The sequence below is a fragment of the Etheostoma cragini genome, chromosome 8, assembly GCF_013103735.1.
Source record: "Etheostoma cragini isolate CJK2018 chromosome 8, CSU_Ecrag_1.0, whole genome shotgun sequence".
NCBI classification, from domain to species: Eukaryota; Metazoa; Chordata; class Actinopteri; order Perciformes; family Percidae; genus Etheostoma; species Etheostoma cragini.
In genome coordinates this window covers 12,949,687-12,969,235 of record NC_048414.1, presented here as the reverse complement: position 1 = coordinate 12,969,235, position 19,549 = coordinate 12,949,687, and the positions used below count along the sequence as shown (strand labels likewise).

Sequence of the window (19,549 nt, the reverse complement as noted above, 5' to 3'; positions counted from 1 at the left end):
ATGGCTAAATTTAAGATGAAAGTCTACCAGGACTGGCTCTTTTTTGTTTTGTTTCTTCCTTTATCAAGTAAGTGTCTTGTTTTAGTTTTAGTGTGCTGACCTGATATGTGGTCCGCATAAGGTTACCGTTACTGCTGCGTAACGTGAAAGTAAATTTGGTCTGACTGATTCGGATGCTGACTTTATGTCTACTATTATGGCAGCGAATATTAAAACACCATCATTTACCATACATCACTGTTTCTGACAGATACATGCTTTTTTTGACATCAGGATAGCAAATCATAAACTACATCAACGTATTGTAATCACCGTAAATACAGCTGCTATTATTTTACACGTTACAAAGAAATTAATGTCAACAACACCATTCTGCATGCTACTTTTTGATTGTTTTCTGTAAAAAATAAATGTAGTTTTCTTGTCATATTTAACTACATGATCTGTAGGCTGTGGTATGTCAGACTATAACTAGAGTTATTGTTGTGCAGTAGTTTTCCATTGCTCAGAAACATAATCAACTATTTACCAATGTTCACATTTTTTTCCTCCAGGTGTTTTGTCTTTCAGCGAGTTGTCTTTCATCACAGAGCCCAGTGATGTTACCTTATTACCAAAGGACCCTGCTGTCTTGGACTGTCAGGCTCATGGGCTGCCTCCAGTCACTATCAAGTGGCTGAAAAATGGAGTTCGGTTGGCAGAAAGTGAGCACATACAGTTTCTGCCCAACGGCTCCTTGTACATACCAAAGATAAAGCATACCAAGGAGGATTCAGATGAAGGATTCTACCAGTGCCTCTCCCAGAACAAATATGGAGCTATCCTAAGCCAAAGATCACGTCTGACTATCGCAAGTAAGTATGGAGCTTAGAGTGAAAGGCGTTCTCTGAAGCTAACATGGACTTTATTCCTGTTTTCCACTGTTGTGACCAAGATGACGATGTCGTAAACTTGTTGGTGATATCCACTTTGTGGTGTCAACATGCATGCATTAGAATGGCAAGTTCATGGGTTATTAACCTGGAGATGGGAAGCAGATGTACCACCACCCAACCCTCTTTTTTCTTTACTGAGGAAAAACCTCTAAAGTCTGGGTTTCCTTGTTATTGGAAGTTGTTCAGACTTGGTCATGCTTGAGTTTAAAGCTGTCCGTCCAGTTATACGATCATTTTAAGAGACAGTAAAAGTTAGATGGAGAGTCAATCTAAAAGCTCATAAATACTCTATAAAAAGGCAGCCCTGAGTCTGAGTAAACTGTCCTTTCCTTCAAAAAAAAACCTACCTTTTACCTGTTTTAAGTAAATGCAACTTGCATATTTATGAAAGCAAGTAACATTGGCAAAAAGTTTGAAATTAGTTTTCTCTCTCTTCTTATGTTTGTGAGATTGCATTGTCTTTGGGGCGATGTTCACACTGTGTGTAATTGTTGAATGGTCTGCTACACAGAGGAATCTCTGAAAGGACAATTGCCTTTTAGCCTTTGTTTGGAGAAACCCTGACCGCCACAGAAGAAAAGGCTTTTTTTCAGGGCATTTATTTGTCTACATATCAGGGGACTGGCCAGCTGTGTCTATTCAATGGGCCAGGTCTACCATGGTCACTTTTCACAGATCCTAGAAAGGATATCCTATGACTGGTGTCATGGAAACTAGCATGGCTTTCTGAAGTATACTGACTTTGACACTGACACTGAGGATATAAGGTTTGGGCCAATATGTCCCAATACTCCAGAGATTGGGGCAAAATGTCCCAATGCTCTAGAGTACAAAACTATAAAGATCTATTTCTAAGATATTTTATAAATATTAAAATACAAACAGGAAAACAAGTCATATGAGCCTTTAGACCCACCAGCTCTACTTTGACAATTTTTGATTTTGTCTGTTAAAGGGCAACACAAAAAATATCAATTTTCTATAGGATGACCACATAAAAACCTTCAAAAGTTAAGTTTAGCCTTGCGTCCAGCCTTTGTCAGTGAAAGGGTTAAAGGTTTTTGGTCAGCTGTAGGCGGGGAGTGGAGGATGGGCCTCCTGTGTGCTCCCCTTCTGTCCAGAGGTCCTGGGGGTCAGGGGTGAGCAGGGAAAGGCTTTGTGATGTCACAGGCCTGCTCTGGCTGGGCTCCCCTGCTGTTCTTTCTCCCAGTCCACAATCCCTTTCACTAGATCAGTCCCTGTGTTGCCCAGTCAAGCATAGCCCTTTTGTTAAAGAAAGCCCAGTTTGTCATGTGATTGAACAGGCCTGATATTCCAGTAATAGTGATGATCCTTTCAAAACATGTTTACATTCGCTTCTAGGAATACATTTCTAGTTATAACATCTCTTGCTTTTACAGAGGGTGTCCCATATCTGTCATATATTTCTTACAATATCTTCAAACTAAGGACATATGGGCTTTTCTATCATAATTTAATACTACTGTATGATTTGATATAGGATATAAACAGAATACAAATCACAAGGTTCTCTTTGGTAGACTAATGGTACACTGACTTTGATCTGGTCCCAGTTTGGGCTAAAATTGAATAGACAGGGCCTTGAAGCAAACTTTGACCTTTTGTGAGAAACCTTTGTGCTGTTTGACCTAGACATTGATTTGTTCTTTATAACAGAAGTGACCATGTTAGCAGATCAGTCTGTGCCGGCCCCACCCACCATCTACATCACTGATCCCGGAACGAGTGAAGACGATGTGGTATCTCCCAGTGGAGAGTACACAAACTTGTTTTTAACTCCTTACCAGGTGCTGAGGGCATTTTGTGATGCTCACCAGTCAGCCATATTGTCTGGCAACAGAATAGGTGCATCGTTTCAGACTTCATGATCATTCTGACCATTGGAAGATAATTAAATGTATTTTGGCATAGGAATTGGTTGTGATCTGCTAACCATAAAGCAACATCTACTGCCAATTTAAAGGATTTAGTCGCAAACAAACCTAAAGAATCATTTTTTTCTGGCCCTGGTTAAGGCTGATCCCCTAACGCACTGCACATAAACAGGGTTTCCAGTTTATTTGTGTAATATTGATGAGATTAAGTCTTGAATTAAATGATTGCTCTTTAATTTGGATGTCCCAAAGTTCTGGTTTTGAATGTGGAGCTTCAGTGGCAGGACAGGGTATTGATTTTCTTTAACATATTGAGTTCCTGTGAGTGAGGGGGAAGGGAGAGAGTTATCACCTTAATTAATGAAGGTCATTGGTCATATTTTCTGCAAACAAATGCAGATTGGGGGATTGCTGATTTGCGGTGATTATTGAAAGACCTTTTGGATACACATAAACAGAATGTGACTCAGCAACTTAATCACAGTTGTTTTTGTCATTTTAAAAGTATTTTTATACTTAATCAATGTCTACATAGCAGGGTCTAAGTAGAACATTTACATAGAGCTGTAAAATATGTGCAACATGAATCTGACAAAATGGCTCATTATGCTTCAGTGTAGTGTGTCACCCCTGACTTCTGCAAGAAATAGTTTTTTTATGTATTTGATTTTGATATTTTGATGTTCCCGGTATTTGCTGAAAAATCCCTTTTCATGTAAAGTTAATTGATTTGTTTGTATCTATAACAATATATTATTCAGTGCCATTCCTCAATTGATCCATTGATTGGACCAGCTGGTCAGTATGGGACCTGATAGCTCATCTGCACACAAGCAAGATCATGGTGTCTTAAAAAGCTCAATTCCTTTCATAATCACTTAACATCGATCAAATTCATGGCTTTGCATGCATAATGTGTAATGTGTTACCAACTGTTGAAAGAAAATGCTATATTTAGTAAGTAACAACACCAAATAACTGCAAAATATATCAGTAGAACTAAGCATGTCTTGATAAATACTCAAACTTATAAATTAGGTTTAGTTGAAATATTCTACTGGTGATATTTTAGAGCTGATTGAGCTTTTTTTTCACAGGTATCTCAGAGTTTGTGTTACATCCTGTGCCTATGCTGGTGACTGTGGGCTTAGTGGCACGATTCTCCTGTGCTGTCACCTCCAGCCCTCCCGCCACAATCACCTGGGAGCTCAACCAAAGCACATTACCACTACAAACAGACAGGTACCTGCAGACACGCCTGGAGCGATTTTAGCCACCATCACCGTTTAGTCCAGTTGTTTTGTGAACAACATGTATTTTTACTCTAGTAGTTGCTTGTAAATGCTGATACTGTGTACATACAGTATACCCGCTAGTCTGACCCTAATGTTACCATTGTATGTTCCCAGAATAACTGTTTTGCCAAATGGAGTCCTTCAGATACACAATGTACAATTGGAAGATGCTGGACAGTATCGATGTGTGGCATCTAACATTGGTAGCCATTTGAAGAGTAAAGAGGCCACACTGACAGTCAACCAAGGTACAGAGACGGCATTAACTGGATTTTAGGAATGAGCATTGAGCCGTCACATTACATAGGGAACGCTGAATTGATTTTTAACATTGTCCTCTTCTTTTTAAGGTGTAGACCCTAAACCATCTCAAAGGCCCAGAATCATTGCTGGACCTCAGAATGTCACAGTTTCTTATCACCAAACTGTGGTGCTGGAGTGCGTGGCCACAGGCAATCCCTGGCCCATCATCTCCTGGAGCCGTGCGGATAGCAAACCCATCGATGTGTACAAAGCCAAAGTGCTGGGCAATGGGAACCTGGTTATTACTGATGTCAATTCCAAGCACAGTGGTGTCTACCTCTGCAGGGCCACCACCCCTGGAACTCGCCACTACACTATTGCTGCAGCCAACCTCACAGTTCTAGGTACAGTTACTCTTAAGTATTATTTAGCATTGGTTCTCAGACTACATCTCCAGCCTTCTTCTTATATTCCATATGCCATTACACAACAAAAAGCTTTTGCAGACGTGAAATAAGTTTTATATTCAGAGAATAATTAAAGACTTGCTTGTAGAGAAAGCAGTGGGTGCAAGATTACTTACAATTAGTGTTTTGTGGGTAAATTAATTAAAAAACAGTAAACAACAATAGAGTTTTTTTCTCACTTGTCTTCTCACACCTCTGTTTTAGTGCCACCATCCATTGTCGAGAGGCCTGAGAGCCAGACCCGTCCAAGAGCAGGCACTGCCCGTTTTATGTGCCAAGCAAATGGTGTGCCCCCTCCACGCATTAGCTGGCTAAAGAATGGAGAAGACGTTCACTTAAATGGGAGGATTAAGATGTACAACAGGTATTGCAATCAAACATAACTAAGTACCGTGTAAAAAACCTGCCTTGATTAAATAAAATGAAAGTTCTTCAGCTAGTACTGAATGTTAATACATGTTTTAATTGTTTCACAGTAAATTGGTGATTACCCAGATCATCCCTGAGGATGATGCCATCTATCAGTGCATGGCAGAGAGTGAACAGGGTTCTGTCCTGTCGTTAGCTCGCCTTATTGTTGTCATGTCTGAGGACAGGCCCAGTGCACCAAGAAATGTTCATGCTGAGACCATCTCAAGCTCTGCTATCTTACTGGCCTGGGAGAGACCTCTCTACAATGCCAACAAAGTCATTGCTTACTCCATCCATTATATGAAGGCTGAAGGTGAGACCCAGAAAAATCCAGCTCATTCTTTTTCCGGTTTTTTATTTGAGCTTAAAAACACTATTTGTGAACTGGGAAGGTGTAAAAAGATCCAGGATGCAAGGGGAAAAAAATACGCTATCTCACTCTCTCACATGTGATCAACTTTCTTTGGCGAAGGCCATCTGTTGTGACTGCACAGAGCAGAGGTCAAGGAGGACTCAGAATGGCAACTTCACTGGAATAACAACAGGCTTAGCCAGTCCATTGTCCACTCCCCAGCTCATTCTGCTTGCAGTTAAAGGGACAGGGTATCATTTTAAAAGCCTCACATTTCTTGCAAATCCGTCACATCAGGAGATATTTAACTTTTATCATTACATTGACAGTTAAGTAATTCTATTAAGTCAAATCTGCCTTTGCGGTAAACGCATTTGTAGATGTTTAATTAGGTTTGCTTCAAGAGGCCTGCAGGCAGTTATGTGGCTGTGGCTTGCGTTTCAACTGTTTATATAAAAGATGAGTGACACTCAGAAACTACAAGCATCAAACCTGTTAAAACACTGACTGTTTACATGGTACATGCCTGGCAACCTTTCATAGAAGCCCCTTCTTCTTGGGATAATCTTAAGCTATTTTCTAACCTGCTTTATGTTCTGCTTCATGTCAGGTCTAAACAACGAAGAATACCAAGTTGTTATTGGCAACGACACAACCAGCTATATCATCGATGACCTTGAGCCTGCTCGAAACTACAGCTTTTACATCGTTGCTTATATGCCAATGGGAGCCAGTCGTATGTCAGACCAAGTCAGTCAACACACCCTGGAGGATGGTAAGCAGAGAGCATTGAGACTCCCAGCATTCCTTGCAATAAATCACTCTGGTAGTTAAGCTCACATGCATGCATGTGTACAGAGCACATTTTGAGAAGAAATAATTGGGCTGAGCATTCTGTTGTTAGAACAATTTTCTACTCACTAACAGCAAATATGTGTGAATAATAAACTGAATATATAACAGTTTAGCTTTTTGCCATCATGTTTTTATTCTGAAGAAATTCATAACCACATCACAGTCAAGTATATATATGTTATACTTGTCTTTCCACAGTGCCTTTGCGTACCCCAGCGCTAAGTCTGACCAGCCAGAGCTCAACAGATATTCAGGTGACTTGGCAGCCACTGCCCGCCAAAGTGAGTCGCGGCCGGTTGTCTGCATACAAATTATCGTATCGTACAGCTGCAGACAGCACTGTCACCTCTGTGGAGCTACCTCAGAACAGCACCGAATATCTGCTGAAGGGCCTGCAGCCTGACACCATCTACCTGCTCCGCATGGCTGCAGCCACCCGTGTCGGCTGGTGTGAGCCTTCTGCATGGACCTCGCACCGTACACCTAAGACATCCAGCAGCAAAGGTAAACCTGCAGAAGGCTGAAAAGGAAATGTTTTCATACATTTTTTAGAGCTAGAGATGCAAGGGTTTGTGTTATTACTATCTATGCAATCTCATGTAATACAATATCATCACATGGTTATATATATATATATATAGCAGGGTAAGAAGCAATCAACATTTAGATGCTATCAATCACATGGTGCTGAACATGTAACTGGCTAGGCTTTTGCTTTTGTTACGTTGTTGTTTTGCTGCTCTTAAAATACCAGGAGTTTCACTAAGGCCAGCCTATGACTGGAGTTTGCTCTTGTAGCATTGTCCCACAGTCTTTGTGTTGGTTACCCAGGAACCTTTGGCCTTCACTGTCAGTGATGTGAGAGTGGCCTCAGTCACGGGTCATAAAGAGAGGGCCTCAGGCATCTATGTGGGGGAAATAAAAGCCTCTTTTCATGGCCTGGTGTGTTGGGGGAGGCTGTTTGTCCAGACACCAAAGCTGGACTTCTTGTTTTCAAATTTTGGCGTGTATATTTAGGTGATGTAGAGCTGCACAGCAGAATTATAAGTATAATTATATTTTATCTGAGAGCAAGGTGAATACATGAATACTAGTGAATGAGCAGTATTCTAAAAGGTTGTGTGTATTGGTGCAATAAGCAACTTAAATTTAAACTTTGTCACACCCAAACCATTGTGTTTTTGAGATGACCTTCCATCCATCCATCCTATTTCTATTTTCTGTGTCCTGTTTTTTTTTTGTTCAGTCCTACTTTGTGCTCATCAATATTTTGAATATGTGTATTGATCCCATGTCTCTGCCCCATAGTGCCTTCAGCCCCTACTCTTCAACTTGAGCCGCTTAACTGCACCTCCATTGTGGCACGCTGGCAAACCTCCCCACAGTCTGTGGCTGTTCAGGGTTACCGCCTGTGTTACCATGAGGAAGGCCAACCAGAGCAGCCCATCATCAAGCTGCAGGCTCAAACCTATACCTACACTATCAGTGGCCTTGGTGGGTGATGCACACTTGTTGTCATAGCTGTCTAGTTGTGAGATGATGGGATTGTGGAGTGAATGAAAAACATAAAATATGTATATTTGACAATAGTGCTTTTCTGCCATCTAGACCTGTAAAATTGGTGTAGAGACAACAGAGAGTGACCTCACTCAAATGGGTCCCAATTTAATTCAGTGGGCAGTTGGAAGCTACATTTGCATTTTCACTCTCTGTCCTGATCAATATGGGTTGACCCCTCTTGCCTAACCAGTAGCCCCCTCCAGTCTGGCTGTGGATGTGTGTGAGAGCAGGCTCCCAGGGTTAGAGGTCAGGATCCAGATGTCCCTCCCACCACTGTTTACCATCCTACAGCTTGCATAATTACCCCAGGTCATTGTGTTCTATCCATGGCCAGACCTGCCCCGTAAGACCCTGGCCACTACCTTCTTTAACTGGACATTGAAACACACAAACAAAGACCCCTGGGATTGGTCAAAGCTGGACCAAGCCACTGACTTCTAGCTGTGACAGCCGTCCTTTAGTAGGACCCTGCCCCTACCGTTCATCTGTGCTGTTTACAGCACGTAAGAACCAAGGCCATACTGATTAAAACTGTTAACCATAATCATTTTGTCTGATAGGAGTATTTAAGCACAGTGTGGTTCCTGCGCAGTTCATACTCAAAAAGTTGAAATAGCAACAAGGAGATTGTTAAACATTTTTTGTAGTAATAACTTGCTAGATACTATGTAAAACTCTTCAGTGTGATTTAATATTGACAATCACTCAAGCTGCTAAATATCACTGATAAGTTCTGTTTTGGAGTCATGTTTCTTTCTGTTTTCCTTCAAGTTTAAGACTATAACACAAGGCCAGTAGGAAGGTTGGGAAAGGGGGAACAAAAGGGGCCCAGCTCCTCTCCCACACTCCTGCGCCCAGATTCCTTCTGTTCTATCATGGCCTGACCTGGTGACCCCAGTCAAACCCCCCTTGTCCCATGGGCCAAGGACCCCAGCAGCTGAATACTGCCCCGGCCCAGCCCCCACAGCAGGCCTGGACACACAGCCTTCACTGGTCAATAGCCATAGGCTGACCTTTCACACTGGAGGCATAAAACAAATCTCCCTAAAAACGTCCCGATTTAAGAGCTAATGCAATGGAAGCTTCTCAAGTTAAAATGTGTTTTAAATTGATTTCATTCTAACTTCTAACTCAATTCCATATTTTCAAACAAAAGCTTCCTGCCCCCAGACCTCAATGATCTTCTGATGTTGTTTAACCAGTACTGGATACCGCCTTATTCGTCTCAAAATTACTTTGCGCTTTAATTTGATCTTTTACCTCATCTCACCTTTGTTGGTCCCCTCAAATTTTGTGATTTGTTTGCATTGTGTTTTAAAGAATACCTAGTGCTGATAGGGTTTCATAGTTGTTGATCTTTATATGCTTTCAAAAGGGAATGGCGGTATCATTCTCATAGAGCTTATTGATTTTGTCAACATATTTACTTGGCCTTGGGTCTGGATGATCTTTCTCATGCTCCTTACACATGACAATGCGGGATAAATGAGAGGTTTGGGTGACTCAGGAGACTATGCATTGTCAATGCATCACTTTTGGTATTTTGGGATCTTTCAGGGTTTAAAATTACCAACCAAACCCTCTATTGGATTATTTATTTAAAGTAATTTACCGTGACGTCAGTTTGACCAACCTTCAGTTTTAGTTTTAGCAATATGGGTAGAAATGGCAACAAATTGATTATTTGTGTTCCAGATCCAAGGAGAAAGTATCATGTCAAGATTCTGGCTGTTGGTCAAGCTGGAGATGGCTATCAGACAGACCATACAATTAGCACTCCAGGATGTGTGTGTAAGTACTCTTCTCTGTTGCTTATTTCAAAGGTCTTACAATTTATAATGGAATTCTTTTTTTTGGAAATTTAAAAATGTGACAAAAATATGCATTTTGTTTTCCATCATTTAGCGGCTAGAGACCAACTGGAAGTAGCCCCTCCGCCTCCAGATCATGTGACTGTCTTGGCCAACAATTCATCTGCAGTGTCTCTACGCTGGAGCCATCCTGCTTTCTCCTCTGGAAAGGCTGTTAGCTATACAGTCCGTTGTACACCTGTGGGCACCCACAACACCTCTGCTATACGCTACCTACAAACGTAAGCTGAGAACGCCCAAAATATTCAGTATTTTACCTCTGGCGTGGAAGAAAAGAAGATTTTTTGATTTGGTTGCTTACACATGTGTGAGATATTACACTGCACGTTTGCAAATTATGTGTGGATGCCGCCCTTGTACTTTTTATCATTGGCTGTTTGTAATGATGATGCACAAATTTAAGATTGCCCCACAGTTTCACATTTTATACATTCAGTCACTCTGGATTATTGTCTGCCAAATGCTCATAATATATGAATGATTTCTGTCCACAGTACCAGACAGAGTGTGATGGTTCAGAATTTGGATCCAAACACTCGCTATGAGTTTGTTGTGCGTCTCCATGTGGACCAGATGTCGAGTCCCTGGAGTTCTGTCGTTTACCATCAGACTCTGCCAGCAGGTAATAAATTGCTGTAAATTACTGTTCATTTTGCCCTGACTATGTTACTGTTTATGTATCCCATCATTTCCTCAACTGTCCAGACTCAAATAATATAACTGCATACTTCTCAGTAAATTTCTCAGCAAGTATTGTGGAATGTATCGTGAATGTGGTTTCTCTGTGTACAGCACCTAGCCAACCACCTGCAGGATTGCGTGTAACTCTGATCGAGGATGACACTGCTCTGGTGTCCTGGAGGGAGCCCACAGAGCCCAATGTGGTGGTTACTCGCTATACCATCCTGTACGCTTCCCAGCAAGCCTGGCTGGCTGGACGCTGGCAAATATTACAGAGGGAGGGTAAGTTGTGGACTGGATCACGTTATTTGTTAAGTCAGTGATGCAGAAAGTATTTTTGGGGAGTTATGTGTCCCGGCACTACCTCATACAAACACTTATAGTAACCATATTGCAATTTTAGATAGATATACTATAGCAGAACATCACGTAGATAGCTAGTTGAAATGATGAAGTAATGCCATGAACGAGATTTTAGAAATTTTGTTAAGCACAATAAACTAACCACTGAATATATTTAAAGCTTTTGTATGCCCTATAGTGTGAGTATTGGCATGTTGTAGGGCCATTTTTAAACAAATGTTTCCAGGAAACATTTCAATATATTTTACCCTGTTGAATGTGTATCATATATGAACCTTCTCTCACCACAAGTTATAGTGGATTGTATCAGTTTTCTGTATTTCTAATTCTTGCTGTGTGTTTCTGCTTTTGTTTACAGGAAGCCACACAATGGCCCTGCTGGAGAAGCTGGAGGCGGGGAATGTCTACCTGGTGAAAATCTCTGCCTCCAACCAGGTCGGTGATGGGCCTTTCTCTAACATTGTGGAGCTGGCACTGATGCGTGGGAACACCCACCGCAGCAAGAACCCCAGGCACTCTGCCAGCTTCCCACATACAACAGGTAAGCATCAACACTATATAGAGCATACAATGTAGAGGCATCTCATCTTGATGAGTTGCTTTATTTGTAATATATCAAGCTGGTAGTTATGTGTCATTAAGTTTATATTAATAGTAATGTAAAAGGAGAGCCATACTTTGGTGTTAGTGTTCTAACACCAAATAAATAAAAGATAAATCTATGTATCTTGTGTTGGCAAAAGTGTATTTTTACAGTGAAGTGATATGAGTATAAATATGTAAATGAAAGTTCCTCTATGTTTTTTCTGATAAAAGCTTAGTGTACTTGTTAATGGACGTCAAGTCCTGCACACAGTGTTGACCATGAACTGCAAACAACAATAGATGAATGTTAACTTGTTTGTTAAACAGTAGTTTTTAGACTGACAGTTAGGGCTGGGCAATATGGAGAAAATCAAATTTCAAAATATTTTTGACCAAATACCTTGATATCAAAGACGCAACGATATTGTATTGTTGACTATTGGTGCTTTCACAAAATAGTTACAAAAAGGTAGGTGAGTAAAGGCAATTAATAAAACAGTTAATGACAACTTTACTGTAATGCAGCCTTTAAAACAGCAAAAGACAACACTTATACCATATTACAATATCCAAAATCTAAGACGATATCTAGTCTCATTTCAGATAATCAATATAATATTGATATTTTGCTCTACTGACAGTTTTAACTTCTGTATTCCTTCAGCGTTATGTCTCCTCTGTGTGTTTATTTATTTTCTCTAAATAAGTGTAGCTAATGTGTAATTATTTCCAATCTGAAACACTGTTGTTTATCTTTCAGTGTCTTCTGATGGTATCTACCACATAGACCAGAGGTCTATGACAGGGATCATTGTGGGTGTGTGCATCGCCTTGGCCTGTATTGTTATGTGTGCCTTAATCCTCATCAGTAAGGGCAGACCAAGGTAATAACCATAATCATTTGTATTAATGAAAAACATAAACAATTAGTTTTTTTTCTGACATCTGTTTGCATTATTGCCTTTGTAATAGAAAATCCTTCAGTCACAAAGTAATTGCTGTGGGAGCTGCTGAAGGTCCACATGCTGGTTTGTCCCCGCCTAATATTCACCATACAGAGAATGCTGAGGCCCTCATACCCATGATAAGTCACCACTTTTTAGATGCCAAGGTGAGACAAAGTGATGGCTGTTCTTGTTGAAGAAATAGAATTTTAGGTTTCACAGCTACGTATGTTTGATGTCCAAAAGAGCACAGGACCATAACACAAATCTGTATCTCTCATATATTTTCTTATTTGTTCCAGGGTGGAGCTGATATGGTCATAAATAGTGCCAGTCAAATCACCAGCAATAATCAAAGCAAGAGATGGCTGCTATTCAAGAAGGCAATAAGGAATTCAGCTGAAAGTGATGTAAGTCATACTACATTATTCTGGTCAATAAGCTTTCTTTTCAGTCCAAATCCGGTTTTTAATCTTAAATTCAATTTTGTCCTCACTGTTTCTTTAGGCTGAGAGGAAAGCCAACTTGTATGAGGCTGGCAAAACTGTTCTGAGGTATGAGGGGCAGTTAGGTTCAGCGCCCCTGCCACCTTCGTCCCGAGAGATCATCTACGGACCTTATCACTCAGAGAGCTCTCACTCCAGTGAGGGCAGCCAGGAGACGGGAGACTCTGGACACTGCTCCAATGAAGAAAGCAATGAAGAGATGAGCAACCCTTCAACCAGCCAAAGCTCCCGACCTGAATCTTTTGGGCCTGACAATGGTACCACTCTAGCTGAGCTGAAGCAGTCTTTTGAAGTGGAAAATGAGAAGATGCTGAGCCATCCTTTCCATCACTCCGCCCCTAATGCTATCCGGTTCTGCTGCACCTCAGAGGGTTCTCATCCTTCCCTGCACACATCCCAAGCAGTTGGTTCCTGACATCGCCCAGCCTGGATTTACTCCACTTCTACCTCTTGGCTTACTGAGTTGAGCCCCTTGTTTATTTTTTGAGGCACAAGGGATCAGGGAACCAGTTGCTGCAATGGACAAAATGTGCTTTTGCTTCGGATCTACCTCAGGATTTTGTATGAATGTTTTTTATAAAATTTTTGTTCCATTTTTGTTCTTTCTACCTGTTTGTCTGTGTTTGGTGTTGTCTGTCCTAAACCAAAGCTCACCCATGATGAATGTTAAAAAGAATGTCAAAAATGTACTGTGATACATTTTCATTACATTGAATTACTTTCCACTGGAACAGAGGGTGTAATTGGGCCCTGTTGACTGATTATCTACCTCTGTGTTCTGTGTATACATTACTACCTCCCTATTACCACATATTGTGCAGTAGAATCTCAGACTCTGGAGACAAGGTTAAAATATGTCATTGCCATGTCTGTTGGGGCAGTTATTATCTAGAGGTCCTCATTATTTTTTAATTCTCTGGACTTTTATTTTCACGGTTGAAAGAGCTTTAGTTTTCCATTGTTTGTCTTTGAATGATGTACGTTGTGTTCTGAAAATAAGTGCATTAGATATTGTCAAACTATTTGAGATATCATACAATATCATTTGGCATTTCCAGTGCACTGAACTCAAAGCTTTAACATGGCCTTAATATTGAAAGGGCTTTGCTTACTATAGAAGAAGAGATCCAAAGATGGGAACAAGTGTACCCAAAGAGTTTTTGATAATACAATAGATATTCTAATGGAACCAAAAATATAGACATTAAGAGTGTGTTTGCCAAAATATTGTTCTTGCCAATGATGTAAATTTCCCTCAGAATGGTGGTTCGAATGCTTTTCTCAATGTACATTTTCTTGATGCTTTATTCAGGTGAAAGCTTTATCACAAGACTCTCCAGCTTGTGTTCCATTTGCCTTGTAGACCATTGCTTAACGCAGCGGTGATGCCGATGCTATTATCCAAAGAGTTGTCTCCTTCCTCAGATGGGTGTGGCTTTTCATTCAAGTGATCCTTGGTACTATAAGGTGGAAATATTTGACCAAAGACCAAAGATCAAGCTTGTCCTGCCAATGATAGATGATGATATTTATTCTTTTTTTAGAGAATCATCTGTTACCGATCACCAATATTGCTGTATGGGGAAGAATTCTCTTTTACTCTCCATAATAATTCCTGTCCAGGTGTGACAATGAAGGATTCTGACTATCAAAATGGAAACCCTATGTGGGAAGAGCAACATAATCAATTTTTATATCTTTGTAATACAAATAATCCTAACCAAAGAAATTTGAAGTCTCTGTTATTTAGTGATTTTCTTTGGTTTTCATTTACATTATTTGCATTTAAATGTGATATAATTTCCAATGGTTTTGATTGCTAGAAAAGCTTTTTCACAGTTTTTTTTCAAAGCTTGAGATGTTAAACTATTCTGCTGTCTTTTTATCACCATATTTTACCTGAATGATACTTACTTAGGTTATATTGGAAATTCTTTTAATTTAGATTGTCTTTTTAGCATGATGTAAACAAAACATTTCCCAATTTAAATGTGACATTTTAATAAATTAATAAGGCTGGTGTCCATTTAAAATTTTCTCTGTGTAATGCATTATTATAAAAGGTTAATTTTTAGAGCCACACATCATTTTCCTGACTCAACTCAGGTGCCAAAAATAGATTTACAGTGTAGACTTAAATAGTAATATTTAAGTTACATTTTTTTAATCTTTCTGCTTTTAAATACCAAACTACATATTTTAATTCCAAGTGAGCAACAAAACAAATGTTGCAACAGACTTTTTGGATACTCTCAACGTGATCCCAAATACTAAATAATAAAATTGCTTTTGGAAAAATGCATTTTGCCCTTTTTCTTCTTGGGTTTGTGGGTTTTTATATGGCTGTCTTCTCCAACCTTTAAAGCCTTTTCATAATGAAGAGTTAGTTACAGTATTTCTTCTATGTTGGTTCATTTACCATGTGTAACTACCAGCACATCACCCTTTTGGTACAAGAAAGACAATGCAGCTTCATTCACCAAAAAAAAACAATACCTAGAGGTGGACACAAATGTGTGCACCAATGCAAGTCTTCCTCAAACCAGGGGAAACACTGAATGTAGTGATGATGGATACTTGTCAATTATGGATTGTAAAAAAGACGGGCCATTATGAGATAAGATCAACGTTTTACAAGGGACATATTTAAATAAATAGCTCTATACTGAAGTAAAAGTGAACTCCAGTATAACTGTAAATCAAAAATTTGAAACAAAGAATATGTAATAGTAATGAGTTAAGTCATTACTTTATTTTACAAGTTAATGGTTTATTTGTCTTTGTCTTTACTCCTTTTATTCATATGCTTATTTATTTCGTAATGTCTTATTTTTTATATATGTTCCAAATTTAACACTACTCATAGATTGTATGAAAAAAGGTCAGAATGGACAATGTGAGGTAATAATATCCTTTGGTTATTTTCCACCATACTCACTTTTTTGGCAAGAGAAATGTTTACAACTGAATTATGAATGTAAAGCATTTTAGTTCCAAAAGGTGGCAGCAATGCAATATCAAGAAGAAACGTTGACCGAGGGTTCAACAGGGGGCAGTCACACTCCACCAGGCGCTTTCAGCTGCCAGTGTCTAAGAAGAAGAAGAAGAGGAAGACGGGCGGTCTTGTTTTTATCGATACTCGCACGCAGCGTCGCTGCTGTGAAAATGCGCATCGAAAAATGTTATTTCTGTTCGGGACCTGTGTATCCCGGGCATGGGGTGATGTTTGTACGAAACGACTGCAAGGTATGATGCTGTGTTCCCGCCTGAATAACCTTGTAACTTGAACAGAAGCTGGTGTTTGACTGTCAATCTTGGTCCGTTAGCTAGCTGGCTAACATTAGCTTGCTAACATAACGTGCTGTAGTCGCTCACGTGGGATCAATACGAGATTTTAGTTTCAGACAGACTGTAACAAACTCAACGTAATGATTAATTACCTCCGTGCTTAATGATTTAAAACGTGGAGTTGAAACACATGAAGTGGACATAATGTTTTTTGGAAATGTTATCCATGCTGCCTTTGATCAAAATCGAGTTAATGAAGAGCCCGGACAGTTAGCTAGCAGGGCCTTGGGTATGGCTCGGTTTGTGGAGTAATTGTTGCGCCCTCGCTGTGAATGCGGGGGCTGGCGTTAACGTTACACTGTGGACGTTACACCCCCCCCCCCCCCCCCCCCCCCCCCCCCCCCACAGTTATTGACGTGGACATTATTCTATATTTGTGAAGCTTAGATTACTGAGATTGTGTCAGATTTTTTTAAATTGTGTATTGTTTGAGGCCTCGATATTACGCAGCATTACTTGTTTTACAGCAGAGTCACAACAAAGATAAAAACAAACTTACCAAGGGTGGTATTCAAGGGCAGATAATTTAACCATATATATATATATATATATATATATATATATATGAGAGAGAGCACATTTTATAGTTTTAGGTCTCAGCTGGACAAGAAGTGTCTGAGTGTTGAAAAAAGTGCTATACAAATAAAATGCATTATGCTAATACTTGTGTATCTGTAGTAAGTCAAGTCAACAATGTTGTCAATTCTGTAATATGCCAGACATACAGATAACTCTAAAATACGTTTCTCTCCAACCCAATACGTAATATTAATAATAATATCTGATGATATAGTGGCCAATATTAATAAATATGTATAGAGACTAGGTGTGTGTACATTTCAACTTATGTAATGTCAAAACTTCTAAATTTTTTAAATTTGCTTCCCGACTTTATAAGACAATATTATATCACAGTCCCAAACTTCTTTTATTCCTCTGGCAAAAAATGCCTACAGGTATACCTTTTAATATCCATTTTAAGTCCTGTGGATACCTTTTGAGTTCAACCTCAAATTTTGTTTTTTTTGTCCCTTTTTTTTAAATATATGTAGTCATTCAGATTCTGCAGATCAAAATGCCACAAGAACTTCAAGAAGAAGCGTAACCCAAGAAAAACCAGATGGACCAAAGCATTCAGAAAGGCATCAGGAAAGGAATTGACAGTGGTGAGTTGGTTATTTATGGGTCAATATCTCGGTCATGCATTTGTTTTACTGTTACCTATCCAACAAACATGCTCTCTTTCAGGACAACGCCTTGGAGTTTGAGAAACGTAGAAATATACCTGTTAAATATAACCGGAATCTGTGGGACAAGACAGGTAATGTAGAATTCTATTTATATATTTATACAGTTACTTGCTGTGAAAATGTTTTGTCACTTTATTTTTGAACTGAAAATTAATTTGTCACTTTTAATTTATAAAGTGGAAGCAATGAAGAGGGTTGAAGAAATCAAACAGAAACGACAGGCGAGATTTATCATGAACAGGTGAGCAAACTTTTTTTGTGTTCATTCTTGGGTGTATCTTTTGAGTTAACTTTTTTGCATCGTACATTGGCCATTTAATTTCAGTTTTTCTATAACACGTCTGGTTTTGACAGTGTTTGTCTCACCTTTTACTGTTTTGTCTCCACTTAATAGATTAAAGAAGGGCAAACAGTTGGAGAAGGAAGAGGCCATCACGGAAGTGAAGAAAAATATTCACCTTATCAAAGCACCACATGCAGGTAAGACTTTTTAAGAGTCAATAGTATAGGTAACAACCAGGTTATACACCAGAATCGTAATTATAATTATCTACAAGGAATTTAAATTGGTGACAATGATTTTGCAAACTGCGCAGCTCATTGCCCTTTTGATGAAAGTAGACAATTCAGCTTGATACACTAAATAAACAATACCTTGAGGTGGACACAAATATGTGAGTCTTCCTCAAACCAAGGGAAAACACTGAAAGTAGTGATAGATATTTGACATTTATAGATTTTTAAAAGAAAATACATTTAGGGGAAAATAAAATACCCCATAATAAATAGGATTAGTCTGTGATTTCAGCATTCTTAAAAACCCTTTTTGCTTTTTTTTACAGGAAAAGCCAAACAATTGGAAGCCAAAATGGTGCAGAAGTTACAAGAGGACGTGGACATGGGAGATGATAACTAATCTTATACCCAAGGAGTTTTGTTTGTGTGATGACTTCCTCAAGCAAGTTTGCCTCGTACTATCTTGTACTACTGCTTTGGAATAAAATATCCAAATGGCTGATGATGGACACAGTAATGCATTCAGTTTTGAATAGCTGTATGAGGACTAAAAGCATTGATCTAATAAAGATCTCCCTCCAAGCAGCAGCGATCATCCACATAACTCCCAGCAATTTTTTTCCTGTGTGTGTGTGTAAAGAATTTACTCTATCCTGTTGCTTAGTAAGCTGTATTAAAGTAATGCCGAACATGTTAAAAGGTAGCCAACAAAAATGTAATAAACATTTGTTTTTCTGTGACATTGACCCAATAAAACTATGACCATTGCTAAATAAAAATCGAAGTTGGTGCCATATCAATAAAATGTTTCTGTCAGAAGTTTGAGAAACGAAAAATGTTACGTTTGTTACCTTTTAATTTCTTTTTATTGTTAGTATGAAGACCATTATGGAGAAGGACAAGGTTGTCTGCACTTACCTACACTGTACACAAGTGTAATGTGTGGAATGTAAGCACCTCATTGAATTGGATTTAGTTGTCTAACATACTTTAAGTTTAGTGTTTGGCCTATATGTACATCATGTCAGTCCTTTAATCACAAGTTATCAGACCAACTGATTCACAAAATTTAAGATGCATTTAAAAGTGCATTTGTTAAACAATTTTACCTCCTTCTATACCGGTGTGGTAAATCTTTGCGAGTAGAGTCATACTGTCTCTGATATTCCCCCCCCCACCACCAATACAGTACAACCAAAAGCATGGTATAAGGTACTTTGACTAATGTAGTGAAAGTTAGTCTGATTACCGCCTATGACAGCATATGGACTATTGAAAAGAACCTTTATCTTCTAAATGTTTTTAAAAAATCTTACTAATTGATCTGCCTATTATATAGATTGTGCTTTACTGAAGCAAGAGTCAATACAAAGTCTTAGGAAAATGTTCATTTTGGTTGAAACATTTTCACCAAAAGATGTACAGATGAAGATTTGGTGTCCATGCACTCTCAAAGCATAGAGGCATGAATT

The 19,549-nt window shown here is 39.1% G+C and overlaps 2 protein-coding genes across 2 annotated transcripts; both read left to right on the top strand.

Moving 5' to 3' along the window:
• LOC117949618 (protogenin B-like) lies at positions 1–13,642 on the top strand. Its single transcript, XM_034880036.1, has 19 exons — positions 1–67; positions 555–854; positions 3,928–4,072; positions 4,240–4,373; positions 4,476–4,772; positions 5,040–5,199; positions 5,312–5,559; positions 6,209–6,373; positions 6,652–6,957; positions 7,762–7,947; positions 9,709–9,804; positions 9,919–10,105; positions 10,379–10,506; positions 10,677–10,847; positions 11,287–11,469; positions 12,274–12,397; positions 12,486–12,624; positions 12,760–12,867; positions 12,965–13,642. The coding sequence occupies exons 1-19, from the start codon at positions 1–3 to the stop codon at positions 13,376–13,378; spliced, it is 3,558 nt and encodes a 1,185-aa protein (XP_034735927.1). The 3' UTR covers positions 13,379–13,642.
• Positions 13,643–15,992: 2,350 nt separating this feature from the next.
• Positions 15,993–18,705, top strand: rsl24d1 (ribosomal L24 domain containing 1). Its single transcript, XM_034880152.1, has 6 exons — positions 15,993–16,209; positions 17,364–17,477; positions 17,560–17,632; positions 17,739–17,802; positions 17,956–18,041; positions 18,404–18,705. Exons 1-6 carry the CDS (start codon positions 16,129–16,131, stop codon positions 18,475–18,477), a joined length of 492 nt encoding a protein of 163 aa, XP_034736043.1. The 5' UTR covers positions 15,993–16,128; the 3' UTR covers positions 18,478–18,705.
• The last annotated feature ends 844 nt before the right edge of the window (positions 18,706–19,549 follow it).